At 42.5% G+C, this 18,610-nt stretch overlaps 1 protein-coding gene across 1 annotated transcript in view; it reads left to right on the forward strand.

Annotated features, from left to right (window-relative positions):
- Positions 1-18,610, forward strand: part of LOC122540620 (Down syndrome cell adhesion molecule-like protein 1 homolog) — a 571,589-nt gene that overhangs the window by 497,662 nt on the left and 55,317 nt on the right. The window contains exons 22-24 of the mRNA XM_043676579.1: positions 2,886-3,003; positions 4,724-4,887; positions 10,953-11,051. Coding sequence (XP_043532514.1) covers positions 2,886-3,003; positions 4,724-4,887; positions 10,953-11,051 — 381 coding nt within the window. The remainder of the gene's footprint in view (positions 1-2,885; positions 3,004-4,723; positions 4,888-10,952; positions 11,052-18,610) is intronic.

Consider the following 18,610-nt stretch of genomic DNA (forward strand, 5'->3'; position numbering starts at 1 on the left):
CTTCAACAATATGGTCCCTCTCATTTGTAAATACTGAAGAAAAGTACTCATTCAAGACTTCTCCTATCTCTTCAGCCTCCACACGCAACTTCCCACTATTATCCTTGACTGGACCTATTCCTACCCTAGTCATTCTTTTATTCCTGACATACTTATAGAAAGCCTTTGGGTTTTCCCTAATCCTACCAACTAAGGACCTTTCATGTCCCCTCCTTGCTGCTCTTAGCTCTCTTTTCAGGTCCTTCCTGGCTACCTTATAACTTTCAATCGCCCCAATTGAACCTTCACGCCTCATCTTTACATAGGCTGCCCTCTTCCCTTTAACAAGGGATTCCAATTCCTTATTAAACCATGGCTCCCTCACAAGACCCTTTCCTCCCTGCCTGACAGGTACATACTTATCAAGGACACTCAATAGTTGCTCCTTGAACAAGCTCCACATATCAATTGCGCCCTTCCCTTGAAGCCTACTTTTCCAAGCCATGCATCCTCAGTCGTGCCTCACCGCATCATAATTTCCCTGCCCCCAGCTATAACTCTTGCCCTGCAGTGCACACTTATCCCTCTCCATCACTAGAGTAAAAGTCACCGAATTGTGTACAGCATGGAAACAGACCCTTCCTTTCATCTTGTTTCTTTTCAAAATGCCATTCCCCATACAATGCTTATCTTTCAGTTGATTGTACGTAAAAATGCATGTTCATTTTGTTACACTTCACAACTTTGATTAATGCAGTAGGCCAAGCTGCCCTGTCTGGTCATACTATTTTTCCCCTTCATTTTTTTTTGTGGGATGTGGGTGTTGCAGAATCTGTGGCAGAATCCCTAATTGCTCTTGAACTGAAATACTTTCTGAATCATTTCAGAGAACAGTTCAGAGTCAACTACATTGCTGTGGGTCTGGAGTCACATGTAGGCCAGACCAGTATAAAGAGGGCAGGCTTTCTTCCCTGAAGGATATTAGTAAACTGGATGGGTTTTTATGACAATCATTGATATTTGTCACAATCACCTGATTAATCTATAAATGGAATTTAAATTTCACAAGCTGCCGATGTGGGACTTGAACTTAAATTTGCCAAAGCAGTAGCCTAGGCGTCTGGACGAGCAGTCTATTGATCTTACTGGAACATGACCATCTCGTCCTGGAAGCAGGAATAAATTATTCCAGGTAACCATTGGAAAGTTTTAGCTGTCATTAAGAAGGTAGCATGCTCAATAATCAACTTCTATGCTTTGTTGAAGACTATAAGATGTAGCAGCAGAAACAGGTCATTCAGTCCATCGAATCTGCTCTGCTATGACTGATGTGACATCCCTCAATCCAACTTTCCTGTCTGTTTCTTACAGCTTTTGATTTTCTTATTGATGACAAATGGTAGATGATAATACAGAATGGACTGCCACGATGTCTCTTCTTTCTGGCTCTCAGACCTTGTGTGTTAACAAGAGAAATTGATGTGATAGCTCAATAGTTGTCCTTTTGGTAGCAAGAAAGTATTGATTCCCCTTTGAAGTCAACTTGTCCTTGGGGTGTGAGGCATGGGTAAAAAAAAAATCCTCATCCATAATTATTCACGAATAAGCTTGTGCTATTATCCAATGGGGTTAGTCCCTCGTGTTCTGCATCCATCATTGAAAATGCTGTTAATTGGCAAGACTCGGTCATTTGTACTGGGGAAGATGAATGAGGGCAGATCTGAGAATGACATTGTTTAAGGGTTAGATTAGCGTGCTGTACATTCCAGTTGTAACTTGAGTAAAATGATTATGCCATCAGAGGATATAGACACTAGCTGATATTGTGTTGAGGATGTCAATTCCTGGCCTTTCCCAAATCAGCAGATAGAGCAGTAATTGGGACTCAGCAATGGTGGGACCTACCCGAGGATGACAGAGACATAGCAATCAGCAAGGGTTACTGCTCCAATGAGCCCAGTCGCATGGTTATAGAAGTTGATTGATGGCAGAATGGGGTCTGTTGGAAACAAATGAACAATCTCTTGTCCCTCATTATCCACTAAACATATGCAGAGTCCAAGGTACTGACTGACGTATTGCCCCAGAGACACCAACAGTCTTCCAGTACCATGGAGACAGGAATAAATTATTCCAGGCAACTACTGGAAATGTTTAGGTGTTGTTAAGATGGCATTAAGCTCAACAATCAACTCTGATTTTTTTGCTGAAGATTGTAAGATGTAGCAGCAGAAACAGGCCATTCAGCCCATCGAATCTGCTCTGTCATGACTGATATGATATCCCTCAATCCAACTTTCCTGTCTGTTTCCTATAACCTTTGTTTTTCTTACTGATTAAGAAGTCTGCCCCAGTTTTGAATATACTTAAAGGCCCAGCATCAACATCCCTCTGTGGATGAAAATTCCTCAGATTCATTACCCTCTGAGTAAAGAAATTCCTGTCATCTTGGTTTTAAATGTGCAAGCCCACATTCTGAGATTATCCCCTCTGATCCACATTGACCTTAACACCCACAAGGCTCACAAATATAGGATAGGAAAGAAAATCTGCTGGCCTTACCCAGCTTATCGGACTCCACACCCACAGCAATGTGTTTGACATTCAACTGTCTTCTAAAGCAAACAATTCGGTTCAAGAGAAATTAAAGATGAGCAGCAAGTGATTGCTTACTTAGGTCTTTTTTTAATAATTCAATACATGTTGTCGTATATGTATTCTACACCAAACACTGTGTTGCACTATGTATTGTGCCTGATATGCTGTAAATTATTATATCAACTGTACCATACATTGTATACATTCCTGAATATTGTGCCTCTGGTATTGTGAGCTTTGTGCTGTATAGTATACTGTAGGTATGTTGCATGGATGAATAGCTAAAGAATCTATATTTTGTATTCCAGTCCCAGCAAAGATTATTACATTTGGAGGAACAGTAACCACTCCTTGGATGAGAGATGTTTTTCTGCCATGTAGGTCTGTGGGTGATCCAGGACTGACAATTAAATGGACAAAAGACAGGTAAACATGTGCTCTGTGCTGCAACGACCTTTTTATATCTGAATCCTTGGTTCCTAGCGGCCAGGCCTACCCTGCCGTTTTAAGAGCATTATCCCAGTGGTTACTCATCACTGGGAAACCCAATGTTTGGATATTTGGACAGTGGCCAACTGGGAGAGTTTTCAGGATCAATATTGAAGCGGAAATTCCTCTGGAGGCCTGTAATGTGAGCCAGCTCATTTTGTGAAGAGAGGTGGGCTGTCAAGCCTCTCAGTCCCTTCAAATTAGGCTATTTTGTTGACCAATCAGGCAAAGAGCATAGGTAGTTGCCATGGAGATGTTTGCTGTTTGGAGTTCTAATGATATTCAATGGGAGAAGAAAGATGATAAAGTGGAAGTGGACAGCAGTACAGTCTGACAAGTAATAACTCTCCAACCAAGCAAAATGTTATTACCTTGAAGTTTTTGTTTGTGATATTAACCCCCTGAATGCTTATGCTAGTCCTTGCTCCACTATATGAAAATAGGCAGCACCCATTTATTGTAAGTGGTGCAATTATAAGGAGTAGAGTAGACATGTTAGTTTCTTGAACTGAGTGTTATTAACGCTGGGCTTTTGTACAAAATGCTGTGATAAAATTGTAATGCTTCAACATGATGGTGCAGTGCAACACAGCACCACGGGGCTTAGACCTACAACCACTCCAGCTTGCTGAGAGCCTGAACTCAACCAGGTCCTTGGGGCGAATACTGGAGAGTGGCCAAAGATGTGCTCCAAATGGAAAACCTTAATACAGAGACCAAGAGAGAAAGACAACAACAGCAGAGAGAAAAACATCACCTCTTTCACAGATAATAACATAAAACAAAGAACCACAGACAATGGAAATCTGAAAGAGAAATCAAAATCACTGACGGATTAATGTTCCTTTTTCAGAACTGAAAGAAGGGTCACTGGACCCAAAACATTAATTCTGTTTCTCTCTCCACAGATGCTGCCAGACCTGTTGAGTTTCCCCAGCAGTTTTTGCTTTTGTACCTATTTCAAGAATCTTGCTACACATTTCCAAAGTACCAACTTCAGAGTAACATTTGCAGAATCTCTTACAGATTGTGATTGGACGTAACATCTCAGGACATAGCAGGAGAGCCTAGTCACCTGCTCCACATACATTTCAGGCTTGATCTGACATTCCGAGTGGTTGAAGATTAATCTCCAGACCTCTCACTACTAAGACCAAACAGCAAGAAAAATTATCAGGGCATTAAAATAGAGAAAAGAAAACCTTTGTTTTTCTTTTCCCTTTTCGTTGAGTATCATTGCTTATTAGTTTTGAGATTATTGGGGATGGAGACCAAAAAAGCTGTTTAACTGAGAGTCAGTTATCACTCAGTTAAGTGACCAGGAGTTAACTCATTGATTGGGGAGGTGGGACAAAGATGGATTTGTTAAACAACCAATGGCAGGAGAGTGGTTGGAAGCAAGTTGTCATGTGATGAACCTCCAGGAATATGGCCAACTAGTATTGATAACCCTGAGTCGAAAAGGACTAAAATAGATTAAACAAAGGAATGATGAGTTGCATAACAAAACATAAATTGTACTCTGGAAAGGTTACTAAGGAGGTGTCACATCAGACATTTTAAAAATTACGATAAGAAAACTTAATTAGGAAGAATCAAATTAGAATGCTAATTCCCCCTTGTGTTGTTATTAACAATAAATTTGTGTTGTTTGCAGTGAAGACTCTGCCATCCCAGTGCAAGTTGATGGCCACAGAATGATCTTCAACAATGGGACATTGTTTCTTCGTTCAGTAAGAGCAGAGGATTCTGGGTATTATACTTGTACGGCAACAAACACCTGGAGTTTTGATACGATTGTAGTCAATCTTCTGGTGCAAGGTAGGAGTGTCTGTGTTTGCTTATTTCTCCCACAGTCTATAAATCGTCCCTTGACATCCGTTTGCCTAATTACTGGTGGTTGATTCTCAGGTAGTGATAGCCACACTCCCTGGAATTCCTTCGGTGAACTTCTCCGCTTATCCCACTCTCCCTTCATCATTCAAACCTTTCTCAAAACTGATCATTTTTGCCTAATGTCTCAGATCCCACCCCCCCCTCTCCTCCTAAACTCACCCTTCACTTCTTCCTCTTCACTAATCCTACTTATTTCTTTCTCTCTCATCTAGGACAATGTCTTCACTAAAGGCAGTGGATTATTGTTGTTTTCATTGAGGTTCATACCTCATCAGTAGAGAATCCATATTGCAGTTGCTACATGGGATTCTGAACAGATTAGATAGGGAGTAATTTTTTTCATGACCACAGATCATTGAGTGTAACAGGATGGATAGAGAGAGCAGAAAATAAAGCATACAGTATCTTAATGTTTATCAGTAGGAGCACAGAATACAAGAGCGAGAAGGTGATGTTGCACATCTATACGACACTTATTAGTCCTCACCTGGAGTATTATGTGCAGTGCTGGACGTCATAATATAGGACGGATGTAGATGCATTGTAGAAAGTGCAGAAGTGGTTTACAAGGATGCTGCCAGTTATGAAGATAGATTGAGGAAGTTGGGACTATTCACCATGGAGAGAAGAAGGAGATCGGATGGTGGTTTTCAAATTCATGACCGGGCTCAATAGAGTAGGTAGGGAGAAACCATTCCTGATTGTAAAAGGAACAAGCATGAGAGGACATAGATTTAAAGTGATTTGCAAAAGAAGCAAGGATGATATGAAAAAAAATGTCTTCACTCATCAAGTATTTAGGAAATAAAATGCATTGCCTGGTAATGAGGTGGAGGCAGGTTCAATTCAGTCATTCAAGATGGACGTTGGATGATTATTTGGATAGAAATAGTGTGCAAGGGTATGTAGAAAAGCAGGAGGTTGGCAATCAGTCAACGATGCTCATTTAATGGCTGGTGGAGGCATGAAGGGCCAAGTGGCCTCCCTTTGTGCCAAAATATTGAGCGGAGAAGCAGAGGGCAAGAGGATAGGATCTGGAATGCACTGCTACCAGTGTGATGGAGACAGAATGCATCGCGGATTTCAAAATGGAATCAATTCATTATCTGAAAAGAAAATGTACAGCGCTGTGGGTAAAAAGGCAGGGCAGTGTGGGAATGGCTGAGTAGCCATTACAGAGAACCAGCACAGACAGGATGTACTGAATGGTCTCCTTAAATGCTGTATGTAATTCTATCATTCTCTTTATCCCGTGGAGTTTAGTTGATAATTAATGTGTGATTCAGAGTTACAATGCTTCAGGGGTCTGACTCTGCAAAATTCAATGAGTTTGTACAGTAATTTGGACTTCAGCACACTGTGACAACTTTGATATATCCCTTCATCTTTAACATTATAACACATCTCCCCCTTCCACCCAATGCCCTCCCCTTGCTACGTGGAAAGCATAGGTTACCTTTTGATAGTCCACAGATGCCGTTGGGTGTCTTGTTCAGTTTGAGATTTTGTGAACTTTACCTTTGTGGGAATTCTCAAAGACGAGGCTGATTCTGGCTTTATCAGATACCCCAGCACTTAAATTCCTCAGGAAGAACACCAGACTCTGATCAGGAGCACAAATGCAGGGTATTAGCTGTTTTTCATGCTCTCATGTCTGTCCCACCAGCATTTCCACTCGTCAGTATGTTATGTGCCTTTTTAAAATAATTCACTGTGGGTATCACTGAGTGGACTAGCATTTATTGCCCTTGAGAAGGCAGTGGTGAGCTGCCCTCTGGAAACACTGCATTCCATTTGGTGTATGCATACCAGTGGATACTACCAGATGCCCTGTAGATATTCACCAAAGATCCTAAGACAGCACCTTCCAAACCCATGACCATCTCCATCTTGAAGGACAAGGGCAGCAGATACATGGGAGCATCACCTCCCTCTATAAGTTCCCCTCCAATTCATAGACCATCCTGACTTGGAAATATATTGTGTTGCCTTCCGAATTGCTGGAACTCCCTCCCTATACAGCACATGGACTGCAGCGGTTTGAGAAAGCATTTTGGTAATACAAACATGGGCAGGACTTGTACAATTAATGGTAGGTCTCCAAGTAATGTTGTCGAGCAGAGAGACCGAGGGGTTCAGATACATAATTCTTTGAAATTTGCTTCACAGATAGACAGGGAGGTTAAGAAGGTGTTTATCACACTTGCCTTCATTGCTCAGACCTTGGAGTACAGGAGTTGGGACGTCATTTTGAGGTTGGTGAGGCCTCTTCTGGAGTACCGTGTGCGGTTCTGGCCATCTTGTTAAAGGAAGGATATTACTAAAGCGAAGAGGGTTGAGAGAAGGATCTTGCCAGGAATGTAGGGCTTGAGATATAAAAAGAGGGTGGATAGATTGAGACTTTTTTCACTGGAGTTTAGGAGGTTGAGGGGTGATCTAATAGAGGTTTATAAAATGAGGGGTACAGATCATAGCAAAGGTCTTTTCCCAAAGGGGACATAATTTTAAGGTGAGAAGAGAAAGATTTGAAAAGCATATGAGGGGGAAACTTTTTTTTCACATTAAGTGGTTAATGTGTGGAATGGATTGCCAGAGGAAGTGGAGGATGTAGGTACAGTTACAACTCTAAAAAAACATTTGTCTAAGTACATGAACAAGAAATGTTTAGAGGGATATGGGCCAAATGCAGGGAGGTGGGACGAGTTTAGTTTGGGAACATTGTTGGCATGAACTGGTTGGAGTGAAGGGCCTGTTTCCATGCTGTATGTTTCTATAACTCTATGACTGTTCAAAGCAGCTCACTACCACCTTCTCAAGGACAACCAGGGATGGGCAATAAATGCTAGACAGCCAGTATTGCCCATATCCCATAAGAGAATAAAAATATACACCCACTGTGCCGTTAGGGAGAAGTTCTATGGCGATATATTACCAAGTCAGGATGGTGTATGGATTGGAGGGGAACTTGCAGGTGGTGGTGTTCCCATTGTATCTGCTGCCCTTATCCTTCTAGATGGAAGCAGTCATGGGTTTGGAAGGTATTCTCAAAGGAGCCTTGGTGAATGTTGTTACACAGTCAAGTAGTTAGCGTTATAATGTATGTTCTATGTATCCTAAACTAGGTGTCGTAGAGTCCTCACTGATAAACCCAATAAGCAATACAAAGTAAACTCACAGTCCAGAGTGTGGCAAAATTGCTTTATTTGAAATGAATTGAATAGATACATTTACAAAGAAGCATGAGGAAGAAAAGCAAAAGCTAATGCTGGCAGAGTTCAATGTTCAATAGACTCAGTTAGGACAAGGCCTACAGGCTGACTGACATTTGATCACAAAAGGAAGTCACTCTATCCATAATGTTTTGCACCAGTCAACAAAGATCTGTCTACACATCTGACCTTACAGGCAATGATCTATTATTGCTAGGCTATTAATCTAGGGAATCGGTTTAGCTCAGTTGGCTGGATTGTTGGTTTACAGAACAGTATGATGCCAACAGAGTGTGTTCAATTCCCATCACTGGTTTGAGGTTATCATGAAGGATTCTCCTTCTCAACGTCTGCCCTCGCCTGAGGTCTGGTGGCCCTCAGGTTAAATCACCACCAGTCGCTTCTCTCTAATGAGAGAGCAGCCCCTGTGGTCTGGTAATACTATGGTGACACAGCAATTAATCCAGAAGCTCAGCTAATGTTCTGGGGACCCAGATTCAAACTGTGCCACTACAGCTGAAGAAATTTGGGCTCAATTAAAAATATTGGAATTAAAAATCTAGTGTTGACCATCAAATCATTGCCAATTATCAGGAAGAACCTATCTGGATCACTAATGAGTTTCAGGGAAGGAAATTGGCCCACCACACCTGGTCTAGCCTACATGTGTCTCCTGACCCACAGCAATGTGAGTACCTCTCAACTGTCCTGTGGAATGGTAAGCCATTCAGTTGTATCAATTAAAATGAAGTCTCAACAAAGAAATGAAACCAGATGTATTACCAGGCATAGATCTAGGCATTGGAAAAGACAATGGCAGAAATAGCCCTGTCAACCCTACAAAGTCCTCCTTCTTAACATTTGGGGGCTAGTGCCAGAATTAGGAGAGCTGTCTCGCAGACTAGTCAAGCAACAGCCTGGCATAATCATACTCACAGAATCATACCTTACAGGCAATGTTCCATAACCTATCATCACCATCCCTGGCTATGTCCTTTCCCACCGGCAGGACAGACTCGGCAGAGGTGGTGGCAACAGTCATACAATCGGGAGGGAGTTGCCTGGGATTTCTCAACATTAACTCGGGACCCCATGACATCTCGTGGCTTCAGGTTAAACAGGGGCAAGGAAACCTGCTACTGGTTATTATGCACCACCCTCCTTTGGCTAAAGAATCAGCACTCATCCATGTTGAACAACACTTGTAGATCGCGCTGAGGATGACAAGGGCACAAAATGTACTCTGAGTGGGGGATTTCAGTGTCCACCAGAGAGACTGGCTTGGCAGCAGAACTATTGATCGAGCTGGTCGGGTCCTAAATGACATAACTGCGAGATTGGGTCTGCGGAAGGTGGTGAGGGAATCAACAAGAGGGAAAAACACATTTAAACTGATCCCTACCAATCAGCCAGCTGCAGATGCATCTGTCCATGACAGTTTTGGTAAGAACAACCACCACACAGTCCTTGTGGAGATGAAGTCCCACCTTCACATTGAGAATACCCTCCATTGTGTTGTGTGGCACTATCATCATGCTAAATGCAACAGAGTTCAAACAGATCTAGCAATTCAATTCTGGGCATCCATGAGGTGCTGTGGGCCATCAACAGCAGCAGAATTGTACTCCAGCACAATCTGTAAGCTCATGGCCTGGCGTATCCCCATTTCAACATTTACCATCAAGCCAGAAGATCAACCTTGGTTCAATAGAAGGTGCAGGAACAGCACCAGGCAGATAAAAAGATGAGGTGTCAACCTGGTGAAGCTACCAAGCTGCGCTACTTGCATGCCAAACAACATAAGCAGCAAGTGACAGATAGAGCTAAGCGATCCCACAACCAATCGATCAGATCTAAGCTGTGTAGTCCTGCTACACCCAGTTCTGAATGATGGCTGACAATTAAACAACTCACTGGAGGTGGAGGCTCCACAGATATCCCCATCCTCAATGATGGAAGAGCCCAGCACTCTGCAAAACATAAGGCTGATGCATTTACAACAATCTTTAGCCAGAGTGTGGAGTGGACAATCCATCTCGGCCTCCTCCAGTGATCCCCAGCCTCACTTGAGATTATATCCGCTTGCCCCACCATTTCAGGCAGAGCAATCCTCACCATATCGCCTTCACCTTTATTTTAGTTCCAAGTCCTGATTACTGACCTTCTTGACTGTGAAAAACATTGAACAACAGAGCACTTGATTTGCTCAATCAAAAAATCTGCATGCTTTTGGACACCTTTATTGAATCACCCTAACCACTTCCATTTTTGGAGAGTGATATTAGCTTCTCTAGCCTCTCCACATAACTGAGCTGCCTCATCCTAGCTTCCATGCCACACACATCCTCTGTGGCCTCTCCATGGCCTTAATTTAACCAAATGTTTTGCTGAGAATCTCAAAGCTTTTAACAGCTGCCCAAATCAGTTTTGTATAGAAACCGGCTAGCTGGCTAACTTAGAACATAGAACATAGAACATAGAGGAATACAGCGCAGTACAGGCCCTTTGGCCCTCGATGTTGTGCCGATCCAAGCCCATAACCAAATGTTTTGCTGAGAATCTCAAAGCTTTTAACAGCTGCCCAAGTCAGTTTTGTATAGAAACCGGCTAGCTGGCTAACTTCTAGATCATCAATTTGGTTTGAATGGAAGGAAAGAAATGATTTATAAATGAAAATATGTTTATTTCACTCACTGTGTTCACAGTTAAATTTGTTTTATAATGTAATGTGGGTGAATCTGATTCTACTATTAAATTAACCATAAACTTTCCCCTTCCTAGTGCCACCTGACCAACCTCGTCTGACTGTGTCTAAGACCTCATCCTCTACCATTACGTTGGCTTGGATTCCTGGTGACAATGGTGGCAGCTCCATCAGAGGTAAGTTGATCTCCTCATGGCATCTGTTATGTCCATTCATCCTCCCAGCAGAAACCACACTGGTGTGTTTTGTTCTTCATGAGTGTCAGCTTGACCTGGTTGGGAACACATTCACTCCTGAGTCAGCGTTCTGATGAACCATTAAGCCAATAGATTAGAGTGTCCTAATGTTGAGTAGTTCAGTTCAATGATGAAAGAATCAAACAACAAAATAGCACACAGTTCTCCCTGGGCATCATTCCTCAGAGATTACCAAGTCTTTCATTTCATTGCTGGTTCTGGATCTGTGCTATGTGTAAAATAGTTGGGACACTTGGCAGTCTGAGTCACAGCCCCTGATCTACAAAGCGACTCTTTGTCTTTTATTTATGCTGAAGGAATGCAATCCATTCCCAAGTCGGGATTGTGAGTAACTTGGAAGGTGTGGTGATCCCCTATACCTGCTGTCTTTCTGGATGTTAGTAACCTCAGCTGGTACATGTACTGAACCTACACAGTTGGTGTAACTCTGTATTTCCAATAACCATTCAGCCAACTGAGCTAGCTAACTCCTCCGTAGGTGCAGGATGTGCAATATTCCTTTTTACACTTTACTCTGCTGTTTTAGATGGCTTTCCTTTGATGCTAGAATCCAACCTCATAGGTTTGAGCAGCCCAGTGGCAAAACATAGATAGGTGCGGCCAAGCGTTGGGCCTCATTTTCCTGCTGTCAAGTCCTACCTCCAGTTGCTCACCTTGTAGAAGGTGGCAGCAGAACCAGAGTGCCAGTGGCAGTAGTCCTCCTGTCCTCAAATATAGACAGTGAACGCTTCCTCTCCTTCCTGTTCAGCATTCCAAAGTCTCACCTTCTGAAAGCCTTGTTCCTGACCATTCTCTCCCTTTAGATTCCCATCTATCTCTTTGGCAGCCGTTGTCTCCCTCTTGATAGTGAAAGCACACCGTGAAATGGCAATGGTCAGTGAACCCAGGAAGATTAAAGAGAGGGGGTGGTGGGTGAAATAAGGCCTGCCCTATTACATATCCTGTCACATATAGGAACACTTATATATCTTTGACAGGAAATTTCTTTGTTCATTGAGATTTGGCTTTAGTTTTGCCAGGGAAATCTTGGTTACGAGGGTTGGTATGGTAAACTTCAGACATCTTTTTTCATGTAACCCCACACTCTTTTTTTCTCTGGAGAAAGGTATAGGAAAGATTGCAAAGGCCAATTAACAATTTGTTTTGGGTCACATGAGTGCATCTTCCATGACAAGGTGTGAGTGGGACTTGAACCCTGATTCTGATTCAGAGACTAAAGGGATGCACTGTGCACCGTGATATAGCAGCTTCCCTTGTGATTAGACAAAGAAGCAAATAAAGATATTTTCTCAGTAAAAGGCCATTAGACACAATAAGCCTTTTTGATAAATCAATCCCATCTGTCCATTTCCTCATCTTACACCTCAAATCCTTCTCTCTCCAAAAACCCATCCAGTCATCTCTTGAATCTATTTGTCACCAATACAATGGCCCGGGAGCCACAGACTTGTGCAGGAGAAAATTCTGTCTGACTTCTTATCTAGGTCATACCCTGGTGCTTGAACTCTTTTCCGGAGCAAATCTTCAGCAGTGTCAATCGCCTTCATAATCTTGTACCATCAGTAGGTGTTATCGCTGTCCTCTGTTTCATCATTTCATTTTCACACCTAAATCCAGCTTGATACAAGCAATCTGTGATATCTTTTTGGTTGATATGATTTGTGTTCTATTCAGCAATTGCAAATCTAAGTGGAAGAAGTTCTGGGATCGTACATTCTGTGTCAACATAATGTTTAACAAAATGGTTTTATTTGCTCTGTCATGTAGCTGGGTAATCTTCTGACCCAGTTATTGGCAAGATTATTGCTTACAAGGTGAATTACACCTGCATTAATATCTTTGTAGTCTCTGGGAATTTTTAGTCCAGCTCCTCCCTGTATGTTGCAAGTATTTTCTGAGCCACCTGTTCTGAGGTGTTATGACCCCCCTCTGCAGCAGGTGAGACTTGAACCCAGGCCTCCTGGCCCAGAGTTAGTGACGGTACCACTGTGTCAGCCCTACGCCACTAGCACAACTGGCAGCAGTGAGATATAGTCACATATCTCCAAAGAGACTGGAGCTTTAATCCAGTGCCTTGTGCCCTACAACACTCCCACCACATTACCACCCATCTCTTAAAAAAGTTTCACTCAGAGGCTTCTGTATATAAAGGTCTTAAAGGAGAACACTGTGGCTTAGTCATTAGCACTACTACCTCACAGCACCAGGGACCTGGGTTTGATTTCACCCTCAGGTAACTGTCTGTGTGGAGTTTGCACATTCTTCCCGTGTCTGCGTGGTTTTTCTCTGGGTGCTCTGGTTTCCTCCTACAATCCAAAGATGTGCAGGTTAGGTGAATTGACTATGCTAAGTTGGCCCAAACAAACAGATCTAAAGCTCTTGTACCTTTCGTGAGGTCATGATTCTCAATTTTCAGTTGTTTTTATTTTGAACATTTTAGCATTGAATAGACGTAATCAACCATCGAGTACTATGAGCAGATCTAGGCACCACACTTTAGGAAGGATATAATGGGAAGACGCTTTAGGATGGAGATAAGGAGAAATTTCTTTAGCCAGAGAGTGGTGAATCTATGAAATTCACTGCCGCAGAAGGCTGTGGTGGCCGGGTCATTGAGTATATTTAAGACTGAGATAGATAGCCTCTCGAGTAACAAGGGGATCGACGGTAATGGGGAGAAAGCAGGAGAATGGGGCTGAGAAACTTATCAGCCATGATTGAATGGCAGAGCAGACTCAATGGGCTGAACGGCCTAAATTCTGCTCCTATGTCTTATGGGCTTATAATGGCCTTGGAGGATATACAACATCAGCTTTGCAAGAATGGTGCCTGGTCAAGTTATGAGGAGAGATTATACAACTCAGACCTGTTTTCTCGAGCACTTAGAAGGTTAAGGGGTGATCTTATCAAAGTTATCAAGATATGATGAGGAAAATATAAACTGTTTACACCAGTTGCGGATTCATGAACTATGGGGCCTAATCTAAAAACGGGGGCCAGACTGTTAAGGAGAGATGTTAGGAAACACTTCTACACACAAGGGGTAGTAGGGGATTGGAACTCTTTTCAACTAACAGCAGTTGATGCTAGATTATTGATTAATTTTAAATTTGAGGTAAAGTTTTACCATTTAGAGGTATTATGGGCCAAAGGCAGATATGTGGAGTTAGGCTAGAGATCAGCCATGATGTCATTGAATGGCAGAACAGACTCGAGGGGCTGAATGGCCTACTCCTGTTCCCATATTTCTGGAAGTGTAACTGCCAAGCAAAAACATTGTAATGTCTTTTCACGTTTCACTTGGGCACATACCCAGGAGTAATTTTAACCTAATCTGCAAGGTTCTGGGTTCAAATCCCATTCCAGGAATTGAGTTTAAAAAGTGCAGGTTGACACTCCATTGCAGTCTTGAAGAGCAGACATTGAACCAAGGTACCATCTGCTGGCTCAAATAGATGTAAAAATCCCAAAACATTGGTTCAAAGAATGGGGGAGTTATCCAATGTCCTGGTCAGTATTTATCAATCAGTATCACAAAAACAGATCATTTGGTTATTATTCCATTGCTATTTGTGGAAGCTTGCTGTGCACATTTTAGCTGCTGCGTTCCCTACACTAGAACGAAAGAACTGCTTCACTGGCTATAACGCACTTTGAGATATACAATAATTGGGAAAAGTGCTATGTAATCATAAGCTCTTTTAACACTCCATATTGGATGTAATGTTCGGTTTATGCTCTTTCAGAATCAATTGACTCTGCCAGAAGGCGTGGTGCAAACCCACTGATTGACCATATCCCATCCATCCAACTGTGGAGCCAAACAAAACAGAATTCTGTTTTTGCACTTGTTTCCTTGCCTTTTGTGTCCTGTTGTTTGGGTTTCCAGTTCATTTTCATCTTCAGATCTCCAGGCTGGATTTATTATCCACTCCCCTCCGCCCTTGCCAGTCCAGTTCCAGCCTAGGGGGTCCCTCAGGCGGAGAGAGCGAGTGCACTCAAGTCCACTTTAATACTTCTTGACTCTGAAGGTGGTTTATCAAGCGCAAACCTTTCTTTATTAATCCTCTGGTAGTGAATTAGAACAAAGCCCATTCAGCAGTAATTTCCTGTGTGTTAATAACATTACTGCCTTTTTAATTCAGCTGCACATACACAGCAGCAAGGGCAGAGAAGCAGGCAGACCATCCCAGCAATTAATTACCAGAACACAATTAATTACCTACACCCATCATTAAAATCCCTTATCTCTCAAATTGGCCTTGTTGATAAACTTTTCCCTCAATTGGATTATCAATGTTAAAGAATAAGTATGCAATACAATTATCGCAAGTGCTTTCATCTCTATTCAGGCTTTGGCGTAGGACATGTGAAGAAATGACACATGATTCCTCGGATATTAATACTGTAAGGAGGAAGAAGTTTGATGCCAAAGTTTGAATAAGATGTGTGCACTGCAATTTTAACCTGTTTTTCTTTTTGCCTTGTTATATTCTCATCTGTGGAGTCAATTGAAATGTGTTACATTCTGCAAATCAAGTGTGGGCCCTCCTGTGATGAACTTGATTGGTTCAAGAAACCATGTTCACCAATTACACTAAAAGTTATGGCAGTGAAGAGTTGGTGGAAAGGTCCAACAGGTTGCTGTGTGGCAATTTTAATCCTTTGTGCCTGATGAAAGTGGAATGCACTGGGTATTATAATTCTAGCAGTTTTGCCACTTATCAAATCCTTGTTGGACTTGCATTTCCTAACCAGTCAAAATCACCCATGCTTCAGGCAGAGGAGAGGTTTGTTAAAATTGAAAGAACTATCCCTCTTGAAGTTTTTGAAAAAATATCATTCACCAGGATGTAGGTGTCTCTGATTAGGTCAGTATTTATTGCTACTTTCCCAGGGGGGTAGTCAACCACATTGCCACAGCCTGAAGTCACATACAAGGATGCAATTTTAACCTGTTTTTCTGTTTCCCTTGTAATATTCACATTTGTGGGTTCAATTGAAGTATTTTACATTCTGCAAATCAAATGCAGGGCCCTCCAGATCAGGTAAGAATGAGATTTTCTGATCATTCAATTATGTATTGAATTCAGATTCCACTATCTACCACAGTGGGGTTTGAACCCAGGCCCCCAGAACATTACCTGGATTTCCTGGATTAATAGTCCAGTGATAATTCCACTAGGCTATTGCCTCTCCAGTGGCTACACTGCCTTTTTTTAAAAGTTGGGACTGCCACATCTCAAGTTCGCTGTAGCTCCATTGTAAAGGAGTTAAAGGTGCTGATGAGGGCTGAATCAGTAAGTGGTATCTCCTTCTGAAAACTCCATCTGGAATAGGAAGATCTGGTCCCTGAGTTTCTCTCTCTTGACCACAGTCAATTAACCAACCGGCTGCTCACACCATGCCAATCATTGATGATACTTGTTTCTGTTGACGATAATTATCTTCGCCCCCACCCCCTCCCCAACACCCTCTTCCCACAAATCACAGAATCATTACAGTGCAGAATGAGGATATTCAGCCCCATTGTGCCTGCATGATTCTATCACCTTTGCCAATCTCCTGCCTTTTCCCATTTTTCTGTACACTGTGTCTATCCAAATAATTATCCAATACCCTCTTGAAAGCTTCAATTGAAACTGCCTGCACCACATTTCCAGGCAGTGCATTCTGTACACTGTTTGAAAAAGTTTATCTCTCATTGTCCTTGCTCATTTGCACAGCATTTGCACTCTTTCTTTAGCTTTTCTAAGCAGTTATGAGTGGGGATGAGGCCAGCACAGATCAAACTGACAGACTGGCTATGCCAACAGTGTGATAACATTGTACTAACATACACAAATGCAGGGTGAATTACAACTGCTAACACATCCCATGCTAGTGACAATTGTATACTATTAATTTATGTAATCCTCCCTCAGATTAACCCCTTCCTCAAAATTCCATTACATCCTCACTTTGTTCCTTTTTCACTTCTAGACATGGCAGTTCTCCTGAAAACAAAAAAATGCTACAGATCACAGAAGGTCAGGCAGCATCCATGGAGAGAAAACAAGCTAACGTTTCAAGTCTAGATGGCTCTTCATCATTTTCAGTACAGACTCCAGCACCTGCAGTAATTTACTCCTGTCTGTTCTCCTTGTCAGTCTCACACCTTCTATCTTCTGCTTTTTCAAAGTTTTGATGATTTAAGTCCTATAGGCACCAAGTCCAATTCCCCAGCCATCTCTGTGTTCATTGAACTTCACTGACTCATGTCACCGTATCTCTCAGCCCCCTTGGCCCACAAGCCTCATTCCTGATGAAGGACTAATGCCTGAAGCATATATTCCCCCGCTTCTCGGATGCTGCCTGACCAGCTGTGCTTTTCCAGCACCACACTATTCGACACTGACTCATGTTTAAGCAACACTTACAAAATTCTCAGCCTTCTTTATAAACCTCAACCCTCTCTTTTCATATTTGCAATTCCTGCACCACCAAAGTGCAAAACAAGCCCCTAACACACACAAGAGAAAGTGAGGTCTGCTCTTGCTGGAGATCAGAGTCAAGAGTGTGTTGCTAGAAAAGCACAGCAGGTCAGGCAGCATCTGAGGAGCAGGAAAATCAACATTTCGGGCCACAGCCCTTCATCGGGATGAAGGGCTCCGGCCCGAAACGTTGATTTTCCTGCTCCTCAGATGCTGCCTGACCTGCTGTGCTTTTCCAGCAACACACCCCCAACACACATAAACAGCCCACTCCACCCCTACACCTGTTCTTCTGTTTCCATGGAAATGTCTGGCTCCAGAGGTCTAGCTGCTGCCTTATTCACACACACCAACTTTGACTCTGGATGAGAGGCAGGGTTGTATCTGGTTCCACTTAAATGAGACCTGGAATTAATAGGGCCCCTGGTCAGTTGGTTGAGCTTAACCCTCTCCAAGCACATCACAACCAGTGTTAAAATCAGGGTTCTGGCCTTTTAGCATACCTCAGAATATTCCAGCTGTTCCAGCAAAGGATTATTGCAAGCAAAACACTTGGAAGGGTTCAGAAATGTTTTACAAGGATGTTGCCAGGGTTGAAGGGTTTGAGCTCTAGGGAGAAGCTGAACAGGCTGGGGCTATTTTCCCTTGAGTGTTGGATGCTGAGGGCTGACCTTATAGAAGTTTATAAAATCATGAGGGGAATGGATAGGATGAATAGATAAGGTCTTTTCCCCAGGGTAGTGGAGTCCAAACCTAGAGGGCATAGGGTTAAGGGGAGGAGGGAAAGGTATAAAAGGGACCTGAGCAGCACCTTTTTCACGCAGAGGTTGGTGTGTGTATGGAATGAGCTGCGAGAGGAAGTGATGGAGGCTGGTACAATTACAACATTTATAAGGCATCTGGATGGGTACAGGAATAAGAAGGGTTTAGAGGGATATGGGGCCAAATTCTAGCAAATGGGATTAGATTAATTTAGGATATCTGGGCAGCGAGGACTAGTTGGAC

The sequence above is a fragment of the Chiloscyllium plagiosum genome, chromosome 35, assembly GCF_004010195.1.
Source record: "Chiloscyllium plagiosum isolate BGI_BamShark_2017 chromosome 35, ASM401019v2, whole genome shotgun sequence".
Classification (NCBI taxonomy): Eukaryota; Metazoa; Chordata; class Chondrichthyes; order Orectolobiformes; family Hemiscylliidae; genus Chiloscyllium; species Chiloscyllium plagiosum.